General features: G+C 49.7%; 1 protein-coding gene across 1 annotated transcript in view; it reads left to right on the forward strand.

Moving 5' to 3' along the window:
• The window catches only part of Ksr2 (kinase suppressor of ras 2), a 368,380-nt gene that overhangs the window by 203,698 nt on the left and 143,085 nt on the right, over positions 1-21,597 (forward strand). Inside the window, exon 5 of the mRNA XM_029476906.1 lies at positions 10,278-10,462. Within this exon, the coding sequence (XP_029332766.1) occupies positions 10,278-10,462 (185 nt within the window). The remainder of the gene's footprint in view (positions 1-10,277; positions 10,463-21,597) is intronic.

Here is a 21,597-nt window from a genome sequence, read left to right on the forward strand (position 1 = left end):
AGGAGACCTCTGTGTCCATGAGCTGATTAGAAAGGCAGCTGTGTGCATTCAAACCAGGGTCCAAGCTGTAGAAAGCCACAGCTACTAGTGATGGGGCTCAGCTGTTCCAGGAGGAAGAGAGGAAGACCCTGGATGGACTCTGGGTATCAGGGAGAGGCACTGCCTAGCAACCCGTACCCAGGAAGTGAGATTCCGGTGTGGCTTTGAGTGGCCCCTTCGGTAAGGACCCAGCGAACCCTAGTGTGGGACCAGGGTGTGTCCTCAATAACCCAGGGGTATGAGGCTTCTTGCTGGTGGCCTGCCACAAATGCAGTTGAATACGACCCAGTTATTACTAAAGCTTCTAGGGAGACAGTTTCCAGTCCTTGCAGAAGCTACCTGGGAGCTTCCACTCAGCTCCACCTTCTTCCATCTTTCTTCTGCAATTTCCCTTCAACCTAAAGCCCCAAGTAACAGGGAAGAAACAGCAATTTAATTTACCCCTCTCTTAAACCTGGGCTTTGGCCTATCACATAAGTTTCAAGTGTGTATCTTCACAATATATACATCATATATGTCATTTGCATATACATTTTCATTCTAGGAACTTTTTTTGAGACTGGCTCTCACGTAGTCTAGGCTGGCCTTCAACTCACTATGTTGCCAAAGATGACCTTGAACTCTTGATATCCTGCCTCCACTTCCAGAGTCTGGGGATCACAAACGTGCATCACCACATCTGGTTTGTGTGGTGCTGGGGACCAAACCCATGGCTTGGTATATGCTAGACAAATTGCTTTACCAACTGAGCCACATCCCCTGGGATTCTCTAGGAATTTATAGAGAACTATGTTTCATAGTGTGTCAACCAGATCTTCAACACTGATTACTGGTGAACTTGGAGTATCTAAATGGGAAACAGAGCTACATTCCAAATTTGATCTTGAACTTGGAACGTCTTGAAGAAAGAACATGAAGTCGTGGTGGACTGCGTCTGCCATCAAGGGCATTGCTTTCTTTCTTAGAATAAAATAGAGAGAAAGCGTTGCATATGCCACGTACAATATGCCTTATTATTTAAAAACAGTACTCCAGTTACTAAATTGAAAGAGTGGAGACGAGTCTAAAAGTAACGAGGTGTCTGTCTCCGAAATCCGAACCCCCTCACAGCCTGCCAACTGCTTCCTCGTGTGGATCCTTCTAGAAAATGTAGATACAGATGTCTCTGCCTTGGTGTGGGTCTGCTCATGATTTCCTAGTTTACAATGGTGTGAAAACAATTTGCCTTCAGCTGGAGCTGAGCTTGTGAGCTGGCTTCTCATGTCTCTGTGGGCTGGCAGGATTCAGTGAGATCTCCCTACGCCGGGCAGTGTCAGTGAGCCGTGGTTCCTGTCTGTCACACATTCTTGAAGGGGAATGGCTGCATTTCTGGGCTGGGCTGGGGAGCTGAGTTTTGCAAGACTTGGTCGGGTGGGCATATCCAGTGCCTTTTTCAGCCTGTGATAGTTTCACTGGGCAGTGGGTTGATTGGGACGGACCCATGCTATCAGCAGAGGGACAGTGTGCTCTTGTGTGTGTGCCCTTACTTTTCTATAGGACACACCAGTTGAGGAAGCAGCTGGGGTCTCCATGTATCCCTCCCTATTAAATCAGCCAGCTTGGTCTAAAGAGCTGGGTCTCCATGGACTACCTCCATTCCCACAACCCCACCCTAGTTTAAGCCATCATTGTCTTGCCCTGACAGTCTTTTCCCTAATAACACTGTCTTCGTCAGGGTTCTATTCCTGCACAAAACATCAGGACCAAGAAACACTTGGGGAGGAAAGGGCTTATTTAGCTTACATTTCCACATTGCTGTTCATCACTAAAGGAAGTCAGGACTGGAACTCAAGCAGGTCAGGAAGCAGGAGCTGATGCAGAGGCCATGGAGGGATGTTCCTCACTGGCTGGCTTCCCCTGGCTTGCTCAGCTTGCTCTCTTATAGAACCCAAGACGACCAGCCCAGAGATGGTACCACCCACAAGGGGCCCTCCTTCCTTGATCACTAATAGAGAAAATGCCCCACAGCTGGATCTCATGGAGGCATTTCCTCAACTGAAGCTCCTTTTTCTGTGATAACTCCAGCCTGGGTCAAGTTGACACACAAAACCAGCCAGTACAAGCACTTTTTTTTTTCCTGGCAAAGAAGATGGAACTCAGGTGTTGCACATGCCTGGCAAGTGCTCTGCCACTGAGCTACAATCCCGACCCCTTACTGAGGGATTCTAGGCAAATGCTCTACAGCGGGGCCACACCCATCTACTCCAATTCCTCCTTAATTAAAAACAAAAATAAAGATTGAAAGAGTTATGGGTGCTTGAGTGCATGTGTGTGTGTGTGTTCATGCATGTGCCACAGTGTATGTGTAGAGGTCAGAGAAACAACGTTCGAGAGCTAGTTTTCTCCATCTACCATGGGTTCCAGGGATCAAATTTAGGCCATCTGTGAGCTTGCATGGGAAGCACCTTTCCCCACTGAGCCATCTCTTCCACCCCATTCCATACTTGCCCCATCAGACTCCATTTTACACTTCAAGCGGGGAGACCCTTTAAAAACACAGTCTCATGGCATCCCCCCTTTAGCTTCCTGGGGCCATTGGAATAGAATTTAACCTGTCATCAAAAAAAAAAAAAATGGCAGAGCAGATCTGCAGCAGTCTGGTCCACTGCCCCCACCCTCATTCTGAGTTCCCTGCCCTGGCGGTGCTTCCTTGCCATGCCCTCCTGACAGCACCCTGCCTCCTTCCTGACCCCAGACCTTCCCAAGCCTCCCTTCTGCCTGACATTCAGGGCTCTACAGAATGCCACACCTGACCTCTCCCGGTTACCACCATGCTTCTGGATCTTGCAGCCCCAGACCTGTTTTCTGGGTTACCTGGGAATGAATACACATCTTTTAAAGGCACAGTGACACAGGGGCCATACCACACACACCGAATTTACTTCTCTGTCCTCCCACTCCGTAATAAAAGTTGGTGCACCCTCCACCCCGACTCTTTCCAGCCTGCAGCTCCTCCATCTGATGGAATGGTGGTAATTTAATTGACCACTCCACTCTGAGGGCACATACAGTGAAGATGCTTCCAGTCTCTGGCGAGGCAAAGTTAATTTTTCTACGACGGGGAGATAGAAATCTGACAAGAGAAAGAAGAGAGGAGAGGGAAGGGAGGATGGGGGTAAGAGAGGAAAGAGTAAGGAGGAGGGAGGCAGGAGATGGAGGGGAAATGGAACTGTTGGTCTAGTGGTGAATCATTGTTGGGGTTCCCTCCTCCATTGTGGGAGTTGGAGTGGGTGGGAGTGACAGTGGCCAATAGCCACATGCAACTTTTTTAAAAGTCTGAATTGAATTATTTAGTGAGTATTATTGTTGAATGCACATGTGCACACCCATGTACCCCAGGGTGTGTAAGTGTGTGTGTGTGTGTGTGTGTGTGTAAGTCAGAGGACTGATCATGGGGATCAGTCCTCTCCTTCCACCATGTGGGTCCCAGCCATGGAACTCAGGTCATCAGGCTTGGTGTGGTGGCAGGTGCCTTTATCCGCTGAGCCATCTGGTCAACCTACCCATGGCTCTGCAGCTCTGTAAAGGTGCCTCATGTGTCTAGTGAAAAGGATTTTCCATTTTATCTTAAAATTTGAGGTTAGTTGATGTTTTAGCAGCTTTGAGGAGCAGAGTAGATTTAGGCAAATGAATGGCTCCATTCTCTGAACGGATCGTCTCAGCACCTTGTGACTGGGCAGTGGAGTGGGAGGAGCTGGGAAGAGCACACCAGTGATGGTCCTTGTTGCTGTTATTGCTTTATCATAGAGGAACCAACCATGTCTCCGATTAGACCTGCCAATTAAATCACAGGCTATTCCCTAGCCTGAGGCTCTGAACAGTCAAGGTTATGGAAAAGAGGGAGTCTTGGTAGTCACACCCAGAGAGTACTAGAGCTTAGTAGTTGAGCATGTCTGAGCTCTGAGCATGAAGTCCCCTCAGTGGTACTCAACTGGGATCAGGCATCATAGCATTATATGGCTGGAGCTCTGGGTTAGGACTCTGGTGCATCCTGTGACTCTGTGAGTTCATCTAAGTGATGGTCCTACCCCTGAAGCTGAGGCTGCTAGACGTTCTTGTGTATTTCCCATCAAAAGTGGTCTTTCAACCAGGGGTGCTGGCACATGCCTTTAACCCCAGCACTTGGGAGATAGAGGGAGGAGGATCTCTGTGAGTTCGAGGCCAGCCTGGGCTACAGATCCCATTCCAGGACAGCCAGGGCTATGCCGAGAGACCCTGTTTTCTAAACACAAACAAACAAACAAACAAACAAAACCCCAAAACAAAAAACATTGTATTTCTTCCCAGCGTGCTTCTAGACTTTGGAGATGGCAGTGGATGAGACAGGGATGGAAAGGCCCAGTGAGATGGGTCAGAGATTCAGGCGTCAAGGACCTCATCATTCTGGGAGAGATAATTTGTTCCAAGCCTTGGGGGAGACTTTGAGTGAAAAAGGGTTACACCTCATTTGAGGGCAGTTCCTACCCTCATCACACAGGGACAATCATTCTCTGTCCTGTCACTGTGGCCAGTAGACCTTTGTGTGTGTCCTGAGTTAGAGGTCCAGAGTGAAAGTCTTCTTCATGGACACATGTCTATCATTACACAGTTTTGAGTGCTGACCTGGCTCCCCACAAAGGACTTTGTCCCCTATCCAGAAACAAAAGCTTTTCCTGACAAAGGACAGAGGCAAGAGGAACCTCAGTAGGTCCCAGCAGCTGACTGGAGTATTCCCATCCAGTTTATTGGCTCCTTAGAACAACCCTGGTAGAAGTTAGTTGTACCAACAAAGACCTGGCGACTCAGAGAGGTTAAGCCACTTGATAAAGGTCACATAGCTAGTCAAAGGGTAAATACACAGTACAGACAGTATTGGAATGGTTCCTCAAATTTGCTAAATTACTTCGAGGCCAGATTGGCTATTTCAACCTTTAAAAGGCCATGCTCTCAGCAACTTAGAACACTCAAGAGGCTCAGCAGTTGCCATCTCTGCCCACTTCCAGGCCCTTTGTGACCCCAAAGCAAACAGCAGAACAGCACCTCTCCATGCACTTGGCCCCACTCCCCGTCCTGTCCTCCAGCCCTGGCAGCTGCCAGCCTGCTGCCCATCACTGAGGTCTTACCCCTTCCGGTTGTTTATATAAACCAGAATTTGTGGTTCTTCGCCTCGTCTAGCTTTCTTCCTGAGGCGGGGCAGCTCCGAGGTCCCCGTGTGTTAAGGCTGTGAGTCAGAACATCACGAGACTGAAGTGCGTTTGATTGCCCAGACAGATTCCCCATTTGTGTTCCTTTGCCCAGTGATGCTTATTTGGGTGCTTTTTTTTTTTTTCTGCCCTTTGGTGGTTGTCATTTATTGTAACTGTTCATGGACACTCCTTGTCTGAAGACTTAGTATGTGGTGGTAGAACTGCGGGGTTGCACAGAACTCCCTCCCGTTTTACCTGGTCAAACCGTGGGCAGTGTTTTTCTGTAGTGGTCACGCCCTTCACGGTCCCCCTAGTGATGCCTGTGACTTCCCGGTCTCCTCAGCCTCATCAGCTCTGGGGAGTCCTCTTGTGTTTGAGCCTGGCCATCCCAGGGAGACTGAGGTTGTAGCTTGTTACCATTTTGATTCATGTTTACTCCCACCCCACTCACTCTCATCAGCATCTCCTTGGTGCTTAGTGGGTCTTCATACATCTTCTGGAGGGAACATGTCCCTTTCAGGCACCTTACTCACTCTTCACCGAGTTTTCTCTTTTTAACTATTGTCTGAAAACCTCCTGTTTCTGTTAGAAATGAAAACGTTTTGGCTGTGAAGCTTCACGTTAGGCCGGCCCCAGGGACACCGTCAGCCACTGCATCAGGGAGCACTGGCTGGCCGTCTACTGCAGAAAGTGCTGAGTGCTTATGGGGCAGAAAGCTTATGGGGTGAGGCCACTCTTTCTGGCATCTGGGACTCACCTTGTTTCACCACGTTAACCAGAGTTAGCTGTTTGTGGTGAGGTCTTGGAAGATGATGGCCAGGCTGTTCTCTTTCTTCATGGATCATGTGATCCAAATATCTATGCTACCGCAATCTGTCTTCTCTGTGCATCCTCCTGGGGAGGGGGGCAGGTGCCAAAGTTCAGAGATAACTTCATATCTGGTCCATGTGGCTCCTGGGTAGGGGTGTGACTCAGGATATCTTCCCCACTGCTCTGTCCGTCTCTCATGTCCTTCTTTCCCATACTGTATTCCTTCCTTCTTTATATCCATCTTTATATCCTACAGTCTTCTCCTTCTTTCATCCATTCCTCCATCTATCCATCTATCCATCCATCCATCTATCTATCACATCCATCTATCCATCCATCTGTCCATCCATCCACTCATTCATCTACTCAGCTACTCATCCATTTATTCATCTGTCCATGTATCCATCCATCCATCCATCCATCCATCCATCCATCCATCCATCCACTCATTCATCTACTCAGCTACTCATCCATTCATTCATCTGTCTACCTATCTGTCCATCCATCCATCTATCCATCCATCCACCTGTTTGTCTGTCTATCCATCCATCCACCCATCCATCCATCCACCTATTTATCCATCCATCCATCCATCCATCCATCCATCCATCCATCCATTTATCCATCCATCCATCCACTCATCCATCCATATATCTATCCATCCATGCATCCATCCATCCTCTCACCCACCCATTCATCCATCCACTCATCCATAATTCATCCATCCATTCACCCATCTATCCATCAACCTTTGTCCTTCTATCCATCTATCTATCCACTCACCCATCCATCCATTCACACATCCGTCATCCATCCACTCATTCATCCATCATCCATCCACCCCCTCTACTTATTCATCTGTCTGTACCCACCCACCTCCTCTCCCCTCCCTTTTTCCATATTCCTTCACTCATCTTTCTCCTCTTTTCCTCTTTTCTCACCTTCCCTCTCATCTCATTCTTCTATCTCTCCCTCTCTCCCCCTCTATTTTCTTCTCATTCATTGCACCCCCTTTCTTCTCCTTCCTCCTCTCCCTCCTTTCCTTTCTTCTATCTGCCTGTCCGACAGTCACCTGCACACATCCTGCTTTTGTGACTGTGGATTGGTAACCACACCACTTCTGGCACCTCAGAGCTGCTAGTTGGAGCAAGACAAGGACACCTGTCTTGCTTGGGTTGGGGACCTCAGTACCCCGGGCTCCTGTGTTTGGGGGTGGAGGGATGCTCACAGCTTTATGCTCAGGGGTTTGCCTGTGTCCTCTTCCCTTGCCAAGGCTGGTAGATAGTAGAGAGTATTCTGGCATTTTAGGTAAAGTCTGACCTGGTTTCAGTGCTCAGCTTCTTCCTTGGCTTTCTGCATGGCTCTGTGGCCATTGGACATAGCGAGAGTACAGCCATGCTCCTGACAGGAAACAGCACACAATATTATTGTCTAGGCCAAGCATGCTACTTTATAGGTCCTCATGGTTGCATGTGGCCTTCTGAGAAGGGGCCAGGGTTCTCTCTCCATTGCCCAGGTAGGAAACTGAAGTCCAAAAAGGGCATTTCCTTCCTGATGACTCAAGTTCCATCTTTCTGTCCCCAGTAGCTGTGACCTGGCCTTGGTTCATATACCTTCTTAAATCCCCACTGCTGGACACCTGTGGGCAGTGTTAATACTGGTTCTGATTTCTAGTTTTTCCAGCCCTAGGCAGGGATGTTACTGGATGTAAGCTTTTGTAAGGGTGAGTACCTATCTGAACCTTGCATCAGGCCCCTGAAGGGACAGTAGGTAGGATTGGCTCCTGCCACAGGGGCACTGTGAGAGGTGGCTGGGCAGAGAACATGTCTTTTTTTTTTTTTTTTTTAAGATGGCCTAGAGCTCTCCAAAATTGGTGGTTTGCAAGTAGGCTTTTCAGCAGCCACCAGAGGGCGCTCAGATCCATGCTGGGCTGATGGGAGTGTGGGGCTGTAGATAGGAAGGCGTTGAGAGACCAGCTCCTTGGGGAAGGGAGATGCTTCTCAACCAGTGTTTGAGGTGTGTTTTGTGCCACCGAGTACCAAGCCAGGGGCTTTTGTCCTCGGGGAGCCAGCAGTTAGGAGTAGGAGGCAGAGAATCAGAATGTAGTGTGATATCCCTAGACTACAGCCTTGTTCAGAATACTCACTTAGGCAGCACCTACTGTGTGCCAGGCAGCTCCATAAGCAGCACCTACTGTGTGCCAGGCAACTCACATAAGGAACACCTACTGTGTGCCAGGCAGCTCCATAAGCAGCTCCTACTGTGTGCCAGGCAAGTCACATAAGGAACACCTACTATGTGCCAGGTGCCAAGCCAGTTGCTAAGGATAGAACTATGAAAAATCTAGGGTTACTGCCATCAAGACCCACACCCTGCTGGGGAGATTAAAAGTGTGGGGAAAATTGGAAAATATGACCATATGGATGTGAAACAACAAGAAAATGAGGAAACCACTAGCTTAGGCTGGTGGGGGTGGGGGATCTGGAAGGAGACACATAAGAACTGAGTTATCAAGACAGAGATCAAAGAGAGTGAACAGAGGTGAGACCTCTTGGCTGTGAAGACAGAAGGGTCAAAGGTGAGAAGGCTACTGACCCGGGGTATATGGGGAGGGGAGGATGGCTATCGGGAGTCGTGGTTGGGAGCTGGGGATTAGGATGGAGAAAGTGAGGTTGTCTCAGAGAGTTAGGAGAAGATGTTACAGATATGGTCACTTTTGAACTGGACTGTGGAGTATGTGTAGGAGTTTGCCAAGCAGGGGAGGCAGCAAAATAACACGAGTGCAGTCCCTAGGGTGACTGGCCTGAGGGTGGCACGGACAGTCTGGACAAAGTGGCAATGAGGCCTTGGGAGCTGCTTCTGCCAGGTTCTCCCTCATCTTATTTGCTCCAGTGTCCCCCTCACACAGAGAATAGTGGTGGGATGTTCTGCCTAAAGTGACTTCAATGGTTAAATGAGGGTACCCTCCTAAAGTCCTTGATTTTGTCTCTGGGGTGGAGCTAGTGCTTAGTTCTGAGTCGTGGTGACAGCTCCCGCTGTCACCGATGCGGTTAATATTCCCCACCTCCTGATTGGTAAAGGGCGGGTTTCCAGACACCCGTGTTCTGTGAGACGCCTCCGTTTAGCTCCCAGGAAAGCACAGACAGCACGGGGTCAGCCGGAACCCTGGGCCTTTAATACTTCTGCCTCATCTCTGTCCCAGTGTGAGGACTCTCACTGGAAATTGAATAACTTTACCTCCCAGTGATCTGTTTACAAGAAAGAGGGCGGGGGGGGGGGGGGGGGGAAGAGAGAGAATAATAATAAGAAAGAAACATCCTGAAGACCTGGTTTTCTCTTCTCTGTTGCTTATTCAGGACAGAGCTTTGTTCCATAGTTTAGGCTGACTTCTGGGTCATCATCCTCCTGCCTCAGACTCTGGAGTGCTGGGATTATCGAAGTACACCAACCACACTAGCCAAGCCCTGGATTTTATGTCAGGATTCAACCACCCATAACTGCTAAGGCCCTCACCTTACTTTTTTTTTTTTTAACATTAAAGACACACATTTTATAGTTATCTTTGTTTTTTTTATTTTATTGCTGTGATGAAACACCAGGACCAAAAGCAACCTGGGAAGGAAAGGGTTAACTTTCGCTCACACACGGCACAGTTCATCATGGAGGGCAGTTGGGGCATGAACCTAGAGGCAGGAACTGATACAGGGGCCATGGAGGGATGCTGCTCACTGGCTTGCTCCCCATGGCTTGCTCAGCCTGCTTTCTTATAGAACCCAGGACTACCTGCCCAGGGACGGCCCCACCCACACTGGGGGCTGGGCTATCAATCAAGAAAATGTACCTTAGGCTTGCCCACAGGCCAATCTTGTTGGGACATTTTCTCAACTGAGATTTTTCTCTTTCCAAATGACGGTAGCTCCTGTCAAGTTGACATAAAACCTTCCACCAAGATGGTGCTGATACAGTATTACTCGAAAGACAGTTAACATTAGTCTCAAGTTAGTGCCACGTGATCATGTGGTGGTGGGAAGACCGCTTACTGGCAGGAACGTTCTAGAAAACTAAGAAACGCCCAGTTACATTCCAGCAGGCTTGGCCTCAGTATACGTTGTGCTTGTGTTTGACGAAGCACTGCTGTTGCCAGGTGGGCACCATTTGTATTGACGGTGTAGACGGCCCAGACAGATCCATTTTTCTTGTCTCCTTGTTCTGCTTCCTTTGCAGAGCCAAGAAGAAGAGCAAACCCTTGAACCTCAAGATCCACAGCGGCGTGGGCAGCTGCGAGAACATCCCCGCCCAGCAACGCTCTCCGCTCCTGTCCGAGCGCTCCTTGCGGTCCTTCTTTGTGGGCCACGGGCCCTTCCTGCCCTCCACCCCGCCTGTCCACACCGAAGCCAATTTCTCTGCAAGTAAGTCCCTGCTGCCCCCTGGCGGCACCGGCTGGGGGTGCACGGTGTTTGTGCCATTTATCCTGCTTCTGAATCTCACAGGTCAAAGGGCAGCCATTGCTTGCCACCTCCCTCTTACCTGCACAGCTGCTGGGTCTTTAGATGGTTTTGAAGGGGTTGTGAATGGTACTTACTGATGACGGGCTGTCATACAGCCTCTGTATCCGCTCTTCGGCTCGCTGATATGAAGGAAGGACAGCTGAGAGCCAAGTTGGGGATATCAGAGGCACCCATGTTTTCTCTCTTTGCTCCCTACCACCTCTCAAGTGCTTGTCTTGGCGTTTCTCTGTCGATGTGGGGTCTGGGATGATGTCATGCATGTTTTATTGGCTGGGGTTAACATGTAACATATAACATATAGCGTATAACTTTTGCATTTCTGCCATGCATAGGGGTTCAAGCCAGGTTAAGTGCAGCCTAGGATTTATAGTCCATGTCCACTAATTGCTGCCAGAGGCATGGTGCTTGTGACTCAAGTAGAAACAGGAATTCGTGGTGGCCAAGGGCTGAGTTTCCAGAAAGTTCCGATCTTAGCCAGAGGCATGATTTGCTAAACGGGTGCAGATGTGGGCAGAGGGGAACCCTGAAGTGAGCCCAGCTGCTCCTGCACCAGGATGGGATGGTCAGGGGATGTGGGATGCTGGCTTGCACAGGCACTGTCTCCTGTTCCTTAGCATTGCCCTAGATTGCCTGTACCATTCTGTTGATCTGGGGAATAGTAAGAGGTTGCCTGAGCACCAGGCCAATCGCTGCCTCTGGTACATTGCAGATGGACGATTTCCATGGTGTAAATGGGGAACACTAGAGAACTCCCTCAAAGTCACACCGTTACCTAGTAGTTGAGCCAGAATTTGAATCAGACCCCTCCTTTCCTCTCTCCTTCCCTTCCCCCTCATCCTCATTTTCTCCCTCTCTACTTGTACACAAGTGTGTGTGTGTGTGTGTGTGTGTGTGTGTGTGTAGACAGGGTCTCACTATGCAGCCCTGGCTATCCTGGAACTTGCTGTGTAGACCAGGCTGGCCTGGAACTCACAGAGATCTAATCCTGCTTCACCCTCAGCCCCACCCCCATACCCCCCTCCCCTGCTACCTCCCAGGCATGGAACCCAGGTCCTTGCCCACATTAGTCAGGAACTCTGCTATAGAGATGGCACCTCACTAAATTGTTCAACACACTCTACAGTCTCTGCTACCTCCTGCCTTAGCCTCCTGGGTAGCCAAGGTCCCAAGCCTGTGCACTGGATCCCTTCAAGATTCATATAGAACGATGAAGAGAGCCTGTGGGCAGCTGAGGGTCTCCTCTAGAAGGACACATGCAGATATCAATAGGAAAATATTCTGGTTTATGGCTTCATCCTAGTGCCTGGGCTGTTCAGGCCCTGCCTCAAATCCACTAAGATGCCCCAGGATGGACAGGTCAGCAGCGGAAGGCCAGCTGATTAATTTGTCAAGGGAAGTCACTGTCTGAGAAGCCAGAGGTGGTGGTACGTGTAGTGGATCTGCATGGTAGTCAGAGTGTCGCTTGGTGAGTGGTGACAAGGGAAGGAGACCATGGCCCATAGATCAAACAACTGGAACAGTAGTTGAGACACCTGTCCTGGCAAGAAATGTGGACTCTGCAGGAAAGGAGTAGCTGGGTTTGAGTCTTGGCATCGAGTACTGCAGAACTCAGATAAGCTTAGAGTCTAGCCTAATGGGCTAAGAGGTTCTTAGTTGAACTTCACTTACTTTGTCTGTAAAATGGGCCAATTATTCATTAGTTGCCATACGCATAGTATGGACGATCCCTTTGTACAGGGCCTGAACACAGTAGGTACTTAATCATGATGCCTGTTTCTCTAGCAGTCCTGCCTCATGGTTAATTATGACTGTCGACTCATGGTCCCTCGTCACTTCTCTTCAGCCCTAAGAGGCTTGGAATTTACCTTGGCATCAGGCTGATGGCAGGCAGCCTCCTGCATCCATCTGTCCTTGGGCCTTAGTGTCCTCTGAGTGAATGTCATCGCGTCCCCTTCTGAACGGCTGACTGGCTCTGATCTATGCTTCTGGCCAGAGCAAAAACATCTATCTACTTAAAAAAACAAAAAAACTATGGGCTGGCATTTTGGGGTCATTTTTTTCTCATCCTACCACAGTCCCTCAAATTCCCCTTTACCCTTGTTTCCACCAAAGAGGGAGACAGGCCTGTCAGCTCACCTGAGGTCAGTGACAGCAAAAGACTGTTAAGAGGCAGCTCAGAGATAAGCATGATGATGTGCATGCCTGTAATCTCAGCACTCGGGAGTCTCAGGCAGGAGGATCCAGAGTTGAAGGGCATCCTGGGCTACATAACAAGTTCTAGTCTTGCCTGGGCAACATAACAAGTTCTAGGCTAGCCCAGGCTATATAGTAAGTTCTAGGCCAGCCCAGGCTACATAGCAAGTTCTAGGCTAGCCCAGGCTACATAGTAAGTTCTAGGCTAGCCTGGGCTACATAGCAAGTTCTAAGCTAGCCCAGGCTATATAGAGAGTTCTAGGCTAGCCTGGGGTGTAGACTAAGACCAAAAAGGCAGCCCTTCAGAACACAGCTGCCCTTTGCATAACCCCGGTGTTTGTACTCAGAAGCTGTTGTCTGACCTCCCAGGAAGAAACAAGACAAGCCTGGTCTCTGGGAGAGTAAGTCTCATGGAGTGTGTGTGGTCTGTCCTTCAGCTTCCCTTCCATTGAGGCCCCAGGTTAGCCTGCATTCTGTATTTCCCAGGAGTTTTATCTTTCTATCTGGGTCTCAGTTTCCCCAACTACCCACTAAGAGACTCGAGACAAATACCCGACTCATTTAGAACACACTGGGGTCAGAGAACTCACTTGCCAGGCACTGGTTCCGGCTTTCTCTTCATGGTCCTCAGTTTTCCCATCACCCCCTGCTTCTGGGCTTTGTTCCTGCAGAGCCATCCCAGAGAGTCCCTGGGGCCATGTCCTTGAGACCCGTGGGTTTCCACTAGTCACTGTCTGTTCTGGTCCTGGTGTGTAAGTTCCAGGAAGGTGCCTTACCATCTTCATATCCCTGGGGATACCAGGCAGAGCTGGCTGGAGTGGTGGGGCCTTAGGACCCCAGGGTATCCAGCCTCACATGGATATAGAAAGTCTTCTACCTAAGTGCTTACCCTACTCCTTTGATGTCAGGGTGACCAGCAGGACAAAGGAGGGCATGAGAGTTTCAGCTGGTGGAGTAAGGTTTGCCAACCGACCGTGTTCACAGGTTGGCTCAGATATGACAAAATGCAAGACATCATTCTCCCATGCCTCGGCTTACCCTGATACTGCTATACCCTGATAAGCCAAGTGTGAGTTGAGCACACCAGGAGTTGAAAGGTATCAGATAGAGCAAATGTACTGAGTCCCACAGCTTAGCAGCTGGAATTGTGCCCAGACCTGTCTCAGGGAGTGTTGTCCAGGCATCCCCCAAAGATGCTGCATCCAGCATGTCTTAATGTGCTAGAATACACCCATCAGCCGGAAGAAGGCAAACTCTTAGAACCCAAGCTTATGCTTTCTGTTGTGTAGCTTTCCTGGGAATGAAAGCACAGTGAGTAGGCTGTGTGAATATGTCCCCCCTCTCCGCCTCCCCGCCCCCCGCTGCCCTCTGACGAGACCTGTGAAGTGTCACATGTCAGGGGCATCCTGTGTCCTTCCTGTGTTGCTCAGGCATATCTGACTGGGACTCCTCCTGTGGTGGTCTGTACATGCTCAGGGAGTGATGTGATTAGAAGGTGTGGCCTTGTTGGAGTGGGCATGGCCTTGTTGGACAAGGCATGGTCTTGTTGGAGTAAGTGTGTCACCATGGGTGTGGGCTATGAGACCCCCATCCTAGCTGCCTGGAAGTTAGTCTTCTCCTAGCAGCCTTCAGATGAAGATGTAGAACTCTCAGTTCCTCCTGCACCATGCCTGCCTGGATGCTGCTATGTTCCTGCCTTGATGATAATGGACTGAACCTCTGTACCTGTAAGCCAGACCCAATTACATGTTGTCCTTATAAGTAAGAGTTTCCTTGGTCACGGTGTCTGTTCACTGCAGTAAAACCCTAACTAAGACAGCTCCACACACCTGTTTTTTTTTTTTTTTTTTTTAAGCCCAGCAAGCCACGAACATGTGGCTCTTTGTAGAATTGTCTCCAACCCCAGCTGCTGTAGATGAGGCTATTTCTAAATATCCTTAAAACTCTATTTCAGAGTGAGTATGCTCCACCTACCAGGATGTAGGGAAAGTAGGGTCAGGGCTGGTACTTAGAGCTCTATGTCTTGGTAAGGGGAATTCTTGAAGCTGTTGGCACGTATGGTCGGATGGGGGTGATTTGTAAACCTTGACAGTGGTGATGATACCAACAGTCATTGGTGTTCACTGTGCCGTGACAGCATCACGGGCCTGTCCAAAGGCCCTCCCCCTGTTTCGTTCATGTGTCATGACCTTCTAGAACGTTGAGACTTTCATCATCTGCTCTTCAGAGATGAAGAAACGAGGCTGAGGTTGGGGACCTGGCCAAAGGTCATAAGGTCATAAAAGCAGAGAAGGACCAAGCCATTCTGCAAGGCCACCTTCCTTACCCTCCTGCCTCTGTTTTTTGTTTTGTTTTGTTTTGTTTTGTTTTTTGCTTTTTTTTTCTGGTTTGGAGAACTCTCAGGTGGTTTTGTGGAAGATGTCAGCACTCCGCATCCCCTACGTGTTAGCCCACTCCCAAACCCCTGGGCTCTGCTGCTAATATTCACCGCATCGATGGGCCCAGGTGGTGGCCAAATCTGATGGGGGCAGGCAGCTGCAGAGAGTGGCTCCTGGCAGCTTCTGTGACTCACTCATCCTGACTGTCCCCTGTTGAAGCTGAGGAATGATCTAGCACTCCCAAAGAGCTCGGGGGGGTTCCATGTTAGCTGCCTGTGACCCTCCCAGCCTTTTAGCCTTTAGTTATAGCCTAAAAGACTATAACTCTGTGACTTCCCTACCATGATCATCATGGCGGCAGCTGGAATCATCCCCTTCAGTTTATCCCTTAGAAGATGCTATACCCCGTCTGGGATGTCCCTCCAGCCTCTATGGGCATCACCACTTCTATATGCAGCTCCTATCCCTTGTCCTGGAAACCAGGAGAAGAGTTGACCACCAGCCAAGAACTCGACCTTGTGTATACCTGGAGGCTGAGTCAGATCCGGGTGTGACAGGGGGCAGCTATAGCAGGTGGCAGTGAAGGTGACGAAGCTGAACGGCCGGCCATGTTCCCACCAAGGCAACTGCTGGGGTTATAAAGATACCCGGGATGGGGCTGATTATATAATGGGGTTTAATGAGGCTTGAATCCAAGGCTCATTACCCCTGGAAGAGGGGGAGGAGACGTGCATATCTCTGTAGAAGCTGGCAGCCTGAACCGGAGGCGCATCTTACAATCGGGACCGATCATCCTACTGTGGAGAGATCCTGGCTCAGGGGAGGCAACTCCAATAGGGAATATGTATCCCATAGGGCTGACCCAAAAGGGTTTTGCTTACTGGGAAGGATTAAATGGTGGTGCTGATGTTGGTGCCTGGGTCCTGTCCTTGTGCTGGCCTGGCAGACCCAGGAGTTGCTTGGCATCTAGTTCAGAATTCCAGGCTCTGAGGCATCCATTGTGTGAATTCCCTGGTCCATTCCACAAGGTGCAGGAGTGTCTGCTTTGTAGGCATGAAAAGTTGTCCACTTCAGGATAAAATGATGCACAGCTGTCCGTCACATAAAGCCCTGCTTGCTGCAGCTACCACTTGCTCCATCCTGTCTCTGCCTCTGCCTCTGTCTGTCTCTGTGTCTCTCTCTGTCTGTCTCTGTCTCTCTGTCTCTGTCTGTCTCTGTGTCTCTCTCTGTCTCTGTCTCTCTGTCTCCCTGTCTCTGTCTCTCTGTCTCTCTCTCTTTCTCTGTCTTTCTCTGTCTCTCTCTCTGTGTCTCTGTCTCTATCTCTGTCTGTCTGTCTGTCTGTCTCTCTCTCTGTCCCTCAGTGCCTCTCCTTGTTTCCAGGACAAGGTATAGGAGCTGCATATAGAAGTGGTGATGTCCATAGAGGCTGGAGGGACATCCCAGATGGGGTATAGCATCTTCTAAGGGATCAACTGAAGGGGATGATTCCAGCTGCCGCCATGATGATCATGGTAGGGAAGTCACAGAGTTATAGCCCCTTGTTGCCCTAAAAGGCTGGGAGGGTCACAGGCAGCTAACATGGAACCCCCCAGAGCTCTTTGGGAGTGCTAAATCATTCCTCAGCTTCAACAGGGGACAGTCAGGATGAGTGAGTCACAGAAGCTGCCAGGAGCCACTCTCTGAAGCTGCCTGTTCCCATCAGATATGGCCACCACCTGGGCCCATCCATCGATGCGGTGAATACCATACTCTCCGTGGTCAGTTTAACCTCAGTGATAGCCAGGGCTTCTGTCTTCAAAGTGCGTCCTAGATGGCCCCCACCATCAAGAGCCACACCTGTCACCTCTATACTGGAGGGTAGGGGGCAGAGGCAGGAGGACCCAGAATTTGAGACCAGTCTAATCTCCTTAGCTAGACTCTCTTGCCCAAACAAACACATGTAAACTCTTTCTGTTGTCCCTTACCCAATACCCATTGAATGAGGGGGGGAAACCAGGGAAGGGAGTCTCCCAACCTGAGTTTTCACAAACCCTACCCCTACTCAGCATGTTCAGCAAATCAGAGTACCTGGGCACTTTACATTTTGAAATGCCGTCCTCCCCAGTTCAACTGAGGGCAAAAGTATTTAAGTCATCGACTGATCCTCCCTGAGCTGGCCTGCTTTTTGCTTTTCGGTTTTTTTTTCTTAAACAGTATGGTGTAATGCCTCTTTCACACACTTGGATTCTCTGCTTGGTAGTGTTGTAAGCAGCCAGAGCTAATGGAACATCTCCAGGAAGGTGTACACGGGCCCTGGGCAAACATTGGTAATTTTGGTACCCACAGGTTTTGATTCCCTGGGATGGGATGTTCTGTGGATATCGAGGGGGAAGTTGAGCTTCAAACACACAGAAAAGTTGCTGGGGAGATGCTGAGAGCTTCTAAGTCCCTTCAGACCCATCCATCATAATCATTCCTTTGTATTTGGTCTCCCTTCTTCCTCTTCCTTTCAGAACTGCCCAGTGCAGTAACCTTGACTCTGCACGGGTCTTTTCAGCCAGCCTCACCCCATTCTCAGCAACTGCCCCAACTGCCGTCTCCCTCATTGTTTCCTGCGGGCGTAGGATCCAATCCAGCATTGACCTAGATGTCTCTTACCATTCTTTGCCTGTTTGTGATGCTGGCATCTCTGCACAGGAACACAGTGGTGCTGCACAGTGTTCCTTAGTGGGGTCCCTTGTGCTGGGGGGGCCTCAGCTGTCTTCAGGGGAAAGGATACCTGAGGAGGTGATGTTGTGACCTGCCTATATGGCACTGTAGATCTCTAGGAATCCCCACAGCTTGAGAGAGAACTGCCTACCATAGGGTGTCTTCTAACTACAGTAGTGGTAGTAGATGCACACCCAACCCTTTGAACCCTCCTCCCAAATAAAGAAGGTGTAATAGGAAAAAAAAATTAAAACAAAATCCCAGCCAGGGCCAGCAAGACGGCTCGTAAAAAACACTTACCACACAAACCTGATGACCCAAGTTTGATCCCCGGGACCCTTACAAAAATCTGGGTGTGGTGGTGGCCATCTGCAATCCCAGCATGCCTTTTTGAAGATGGGAACTTGAGACATGAGACTTGCCAGCTGGCCCGGAGTATACACTGGGGCAGAAACACAAGACCCTGCTCCCAGAAGGTGGAAAGAGAGGTTGATTCCCTAAAGTTGTCTCCTGACCCTATGCTTGTAGATACCTGTGCTGGACCCTCCAACTGACTCTTTCATAATAAATAAACAAATATTCCAGCCACCGATGATAAAGGTATTTCTACCCAGCGTGAGCAGATGTATCGTAAATGCAGGCCTGCAAGCTGCATTTGAGCTGTGGGTGACCTTGGGGCTCTCACTGATTATGTATGTATGTATGTATGTATGTATGTATGTATGTATGTATTTGTTTTCGAGACAGGGTTTCTCTGTGTAATCCTGGCTGTCCTGGAACTCACTTTGTAGACCAGGCTGGCCTCAAACTCAGAAATCCACCTGCCTCTGCCTCCCAAGTGCTGGGATTAAAGGTGTGCGCCACCACTTGATTATTTATTTTTAAGCCTGTGTTCATGTATCATCTGCATCAGAAAGTACCAACTCCAGGTCTTCAATTTGCCGACAAGGAAACTGAAGCTGGAAAGTAGAACTAAGGCCAGACAGTAGGAAGGACTGCCCAGGATGAGGCTGGAGCATGCTGCTCCTGATGCCCATCTATGAATATTCCTCCAGAAAGGTTGACCAGCATCTGTGTCTACCAAAACACAAAATGTTTAGCAGTGAGGCAGTAGAAACTCACCAAAGACATGGGGCCTCCGCTTAGCCAGTAAGGCATTTTGCTGTGTTCAGGGCTGCTGCTGCTTCTGCTGCTGTGTGTGTGCATGCATGAAAGAGACAGAGAGAGAGACAGAGACAAAGAGAAATGGACACACAGAGTGAGCGAGAGAGACAGACAGACAGACACACACAAAGACAGAGACAGAGAGACAGGCACACACACACACACAGAGAGAGAGAGAGAGAGAGAGAGAGAGAGAGAGAGAGAGAGAGCACATCTCCTGCAAGGCCACTTCCTGGTTCTTATTAACTCTCTTCCCCTTACCTTGTCTGCCTGCAAACTTTGCAATCCTTGCCCCCGCACACAGTTTGGGCTCAGCATGAGGCTGACATTCTCAGACCTTCTGTTATGATTGCTCCCACCAGGAACCGTAGCAACCAAAATTGGTTGGTAAGCGGTCAGTGCTGGGAGGCAAGGCTGTCATTTGCTTCTACTGGATGAGTCCCTCCTGGTTCTGGTTCAAGTGCAGGCTGCCCGAGTGGGCACTCCTGCCCCTGCTACCACAGCCTAGCGTCTGAAAGTCACCACCTTGGACCCAGTAATCTCCCAGGTTACTGGGGGATGACTCAGACCCAACTCCATTTATAAGAACTTACCCAGATCTAAGACTCTGCGACGCACCCCAGACATTGATAAGCCTTCTCCGCATCCATGTTCTGAGAGTGATGGGCCAGACTTCAGGAGAGATTTGTGCCTGCATGATATATGATAGAACAGAGGCTGGAGACGATGATCGCCTAAAGCTCCACTTTTTGTGGGCTTTCTGTACTTTGAGCTGTCTGTCTGTCTGTCTGTCTGTCTGTCTGTCTGTCTGTCTGTGTCTGTCTCTGTTTCTGACTCCCTGTGTTTGTTGCTCATGGGCACTGCATGTGTGTACATTTGTAGAGGTATGGATGCTGTATAGGTACGGAGCGGGAAGACAACCTTGATGGTTGATCCTCCAGCATCCTGCATCTTTTGTTTGTAGGCAGGGTCTTTCTTTCACCTGGATCCTTACCACGCCGGCCAGGCTAGCTGGAGGATGGGCGCCCAAGGGTCTCACCAGCACTGGGACCATAGGTGTGCATCCCTGTGTTCAGGTTCTCGGGATCTGAGCTCAGGTCATCCACCTGCCTCTGCCTCTTCAGTGCTGGGGATAAAGATGTGCGCCACCAAACTTTATATAATTCTGTTTTAGTTTTTAAGAAGTAGTAGAAGGGAATTTGGACATAGAAAAACCCAGAAAGCAGAACTACAGAGGTCCTAGGATCCAAGGGTCACCGAGGATTCCTGGCCACTCTCAGGATCCAGAGGGAATGCCGGACACTGTATCCAGGGTCCCTTCAGGGGCCCCCTCTCTTGATACCTAGAAGAACAGAATAGTCCAGCCTCCAACCACCCCAGAAGATTCAGTCCCAGTGCTTCCAGCCCTCCAGTTGGTGGCATGACCTGTGGCAGCCCCTGAAGGCTGTAAAAAGCTTCTGCTCTGCCCCAGTGACTTGACTACCAGGCTACAGAGCCAGCATTCCAGGGGCCCTGCAGCTGGCTGGGGAGCCAGTGAGGCACCACTTGGGGGAGTGACGTAGCTCTTCTCAGCTGTGAAATTGATTGGCAGTCATTAAGTTCCAGTGATCGCCTCCCACACGGCCCCCTAGTGACCATAAAGAGTTAAATGCAGCTTCTCGAGGTGCCCCTTGGCTCTCTGGGCAGCAGTTTGCTGGGGAAGGGAGGGAGGGAAGGCTTCTGGCCGAGGAGGGGGCTGGAACCAGTTAGTCACAGCATTTGCCGCCTGGCCGTGGCCACACAAGCCTCTAGTGCCTGTCATGCCAAGGAAACAGACTCTCTTTGGATTAGGCCATTTTCCCAGTTAAAAGGGTCTCAGCGGGGCCATAGCTCAGTTGGTAGATCACCTACCTAGCATGCAGAAGGTCTTTGGCTCAGTCCCCAGCACCTTTTGAATGGACATGGTGGTGTGCACCGATAACCCCAGCACTAGGGAAGTAGGCATGGGAGTGTCCGAAACTCAAGGTCATTCCCAGCTACATAGAGAGTTTGAGGCTAGCCTGGGCTATGTGAGACTCTCTCAAAAGAACGGGGTTCACCAGAACGCCTTTGACTTTGTCTTGCTGACACATTTTCCAAATTAGGAATACACTCAGTAAGTTCTTGATTTGAAAAGGCTGCCTGTCAGGTGGGCTAGGATGCTGTGTGAGTGTTAAAGGGATCCATCCCTCCCCCTCCCCTCAACAATGGATGACAAGAGTTTGATTCTCCTTGGAAATCTCCTGCAGTTGAGGCCAGAGATGCCAGATCCCTGGGGCTGGAGTTATGGACCAGGGTAAAGGAACCCTTTGAAAGTCAGCTCTCCGGATCTGCGGATCCCGGGGAAACAGACCTTGGTGACCAGGCTTGTCTCCAGGTGCCTTTACCTACTGAGTTATATCACTGGCACATATAGAAACATTTTAATAACATACTTACAATGATCTGGTGGGGCAAACTCCACGGACCAGTCAGCTGTTGGAGAGGGAGGCGAATAACATTTTATTTGAAGCAGGTCTGAGACTTGAGAATGGTAGGTGAGCCGGGCATCTACCTGTGCAAGTGTAAGGCTAACTCCTGTCTTTTGAGACTTGG

Source organism: Mus caroli, chromosome 5 (genome assembly GCF_900094665.2).
Source record: "Mus caroli chromosome 5, CAROLI_EIJ_v1.1, whole genome shotgun sequence".
In the NCBI taxonomy this organism is placed as follows: domain Eukaryota; kingdom Metazoa; phylum Chordata; class Mammalia; order Rodentia; family Muridae; genus Mus; species Mus caroli.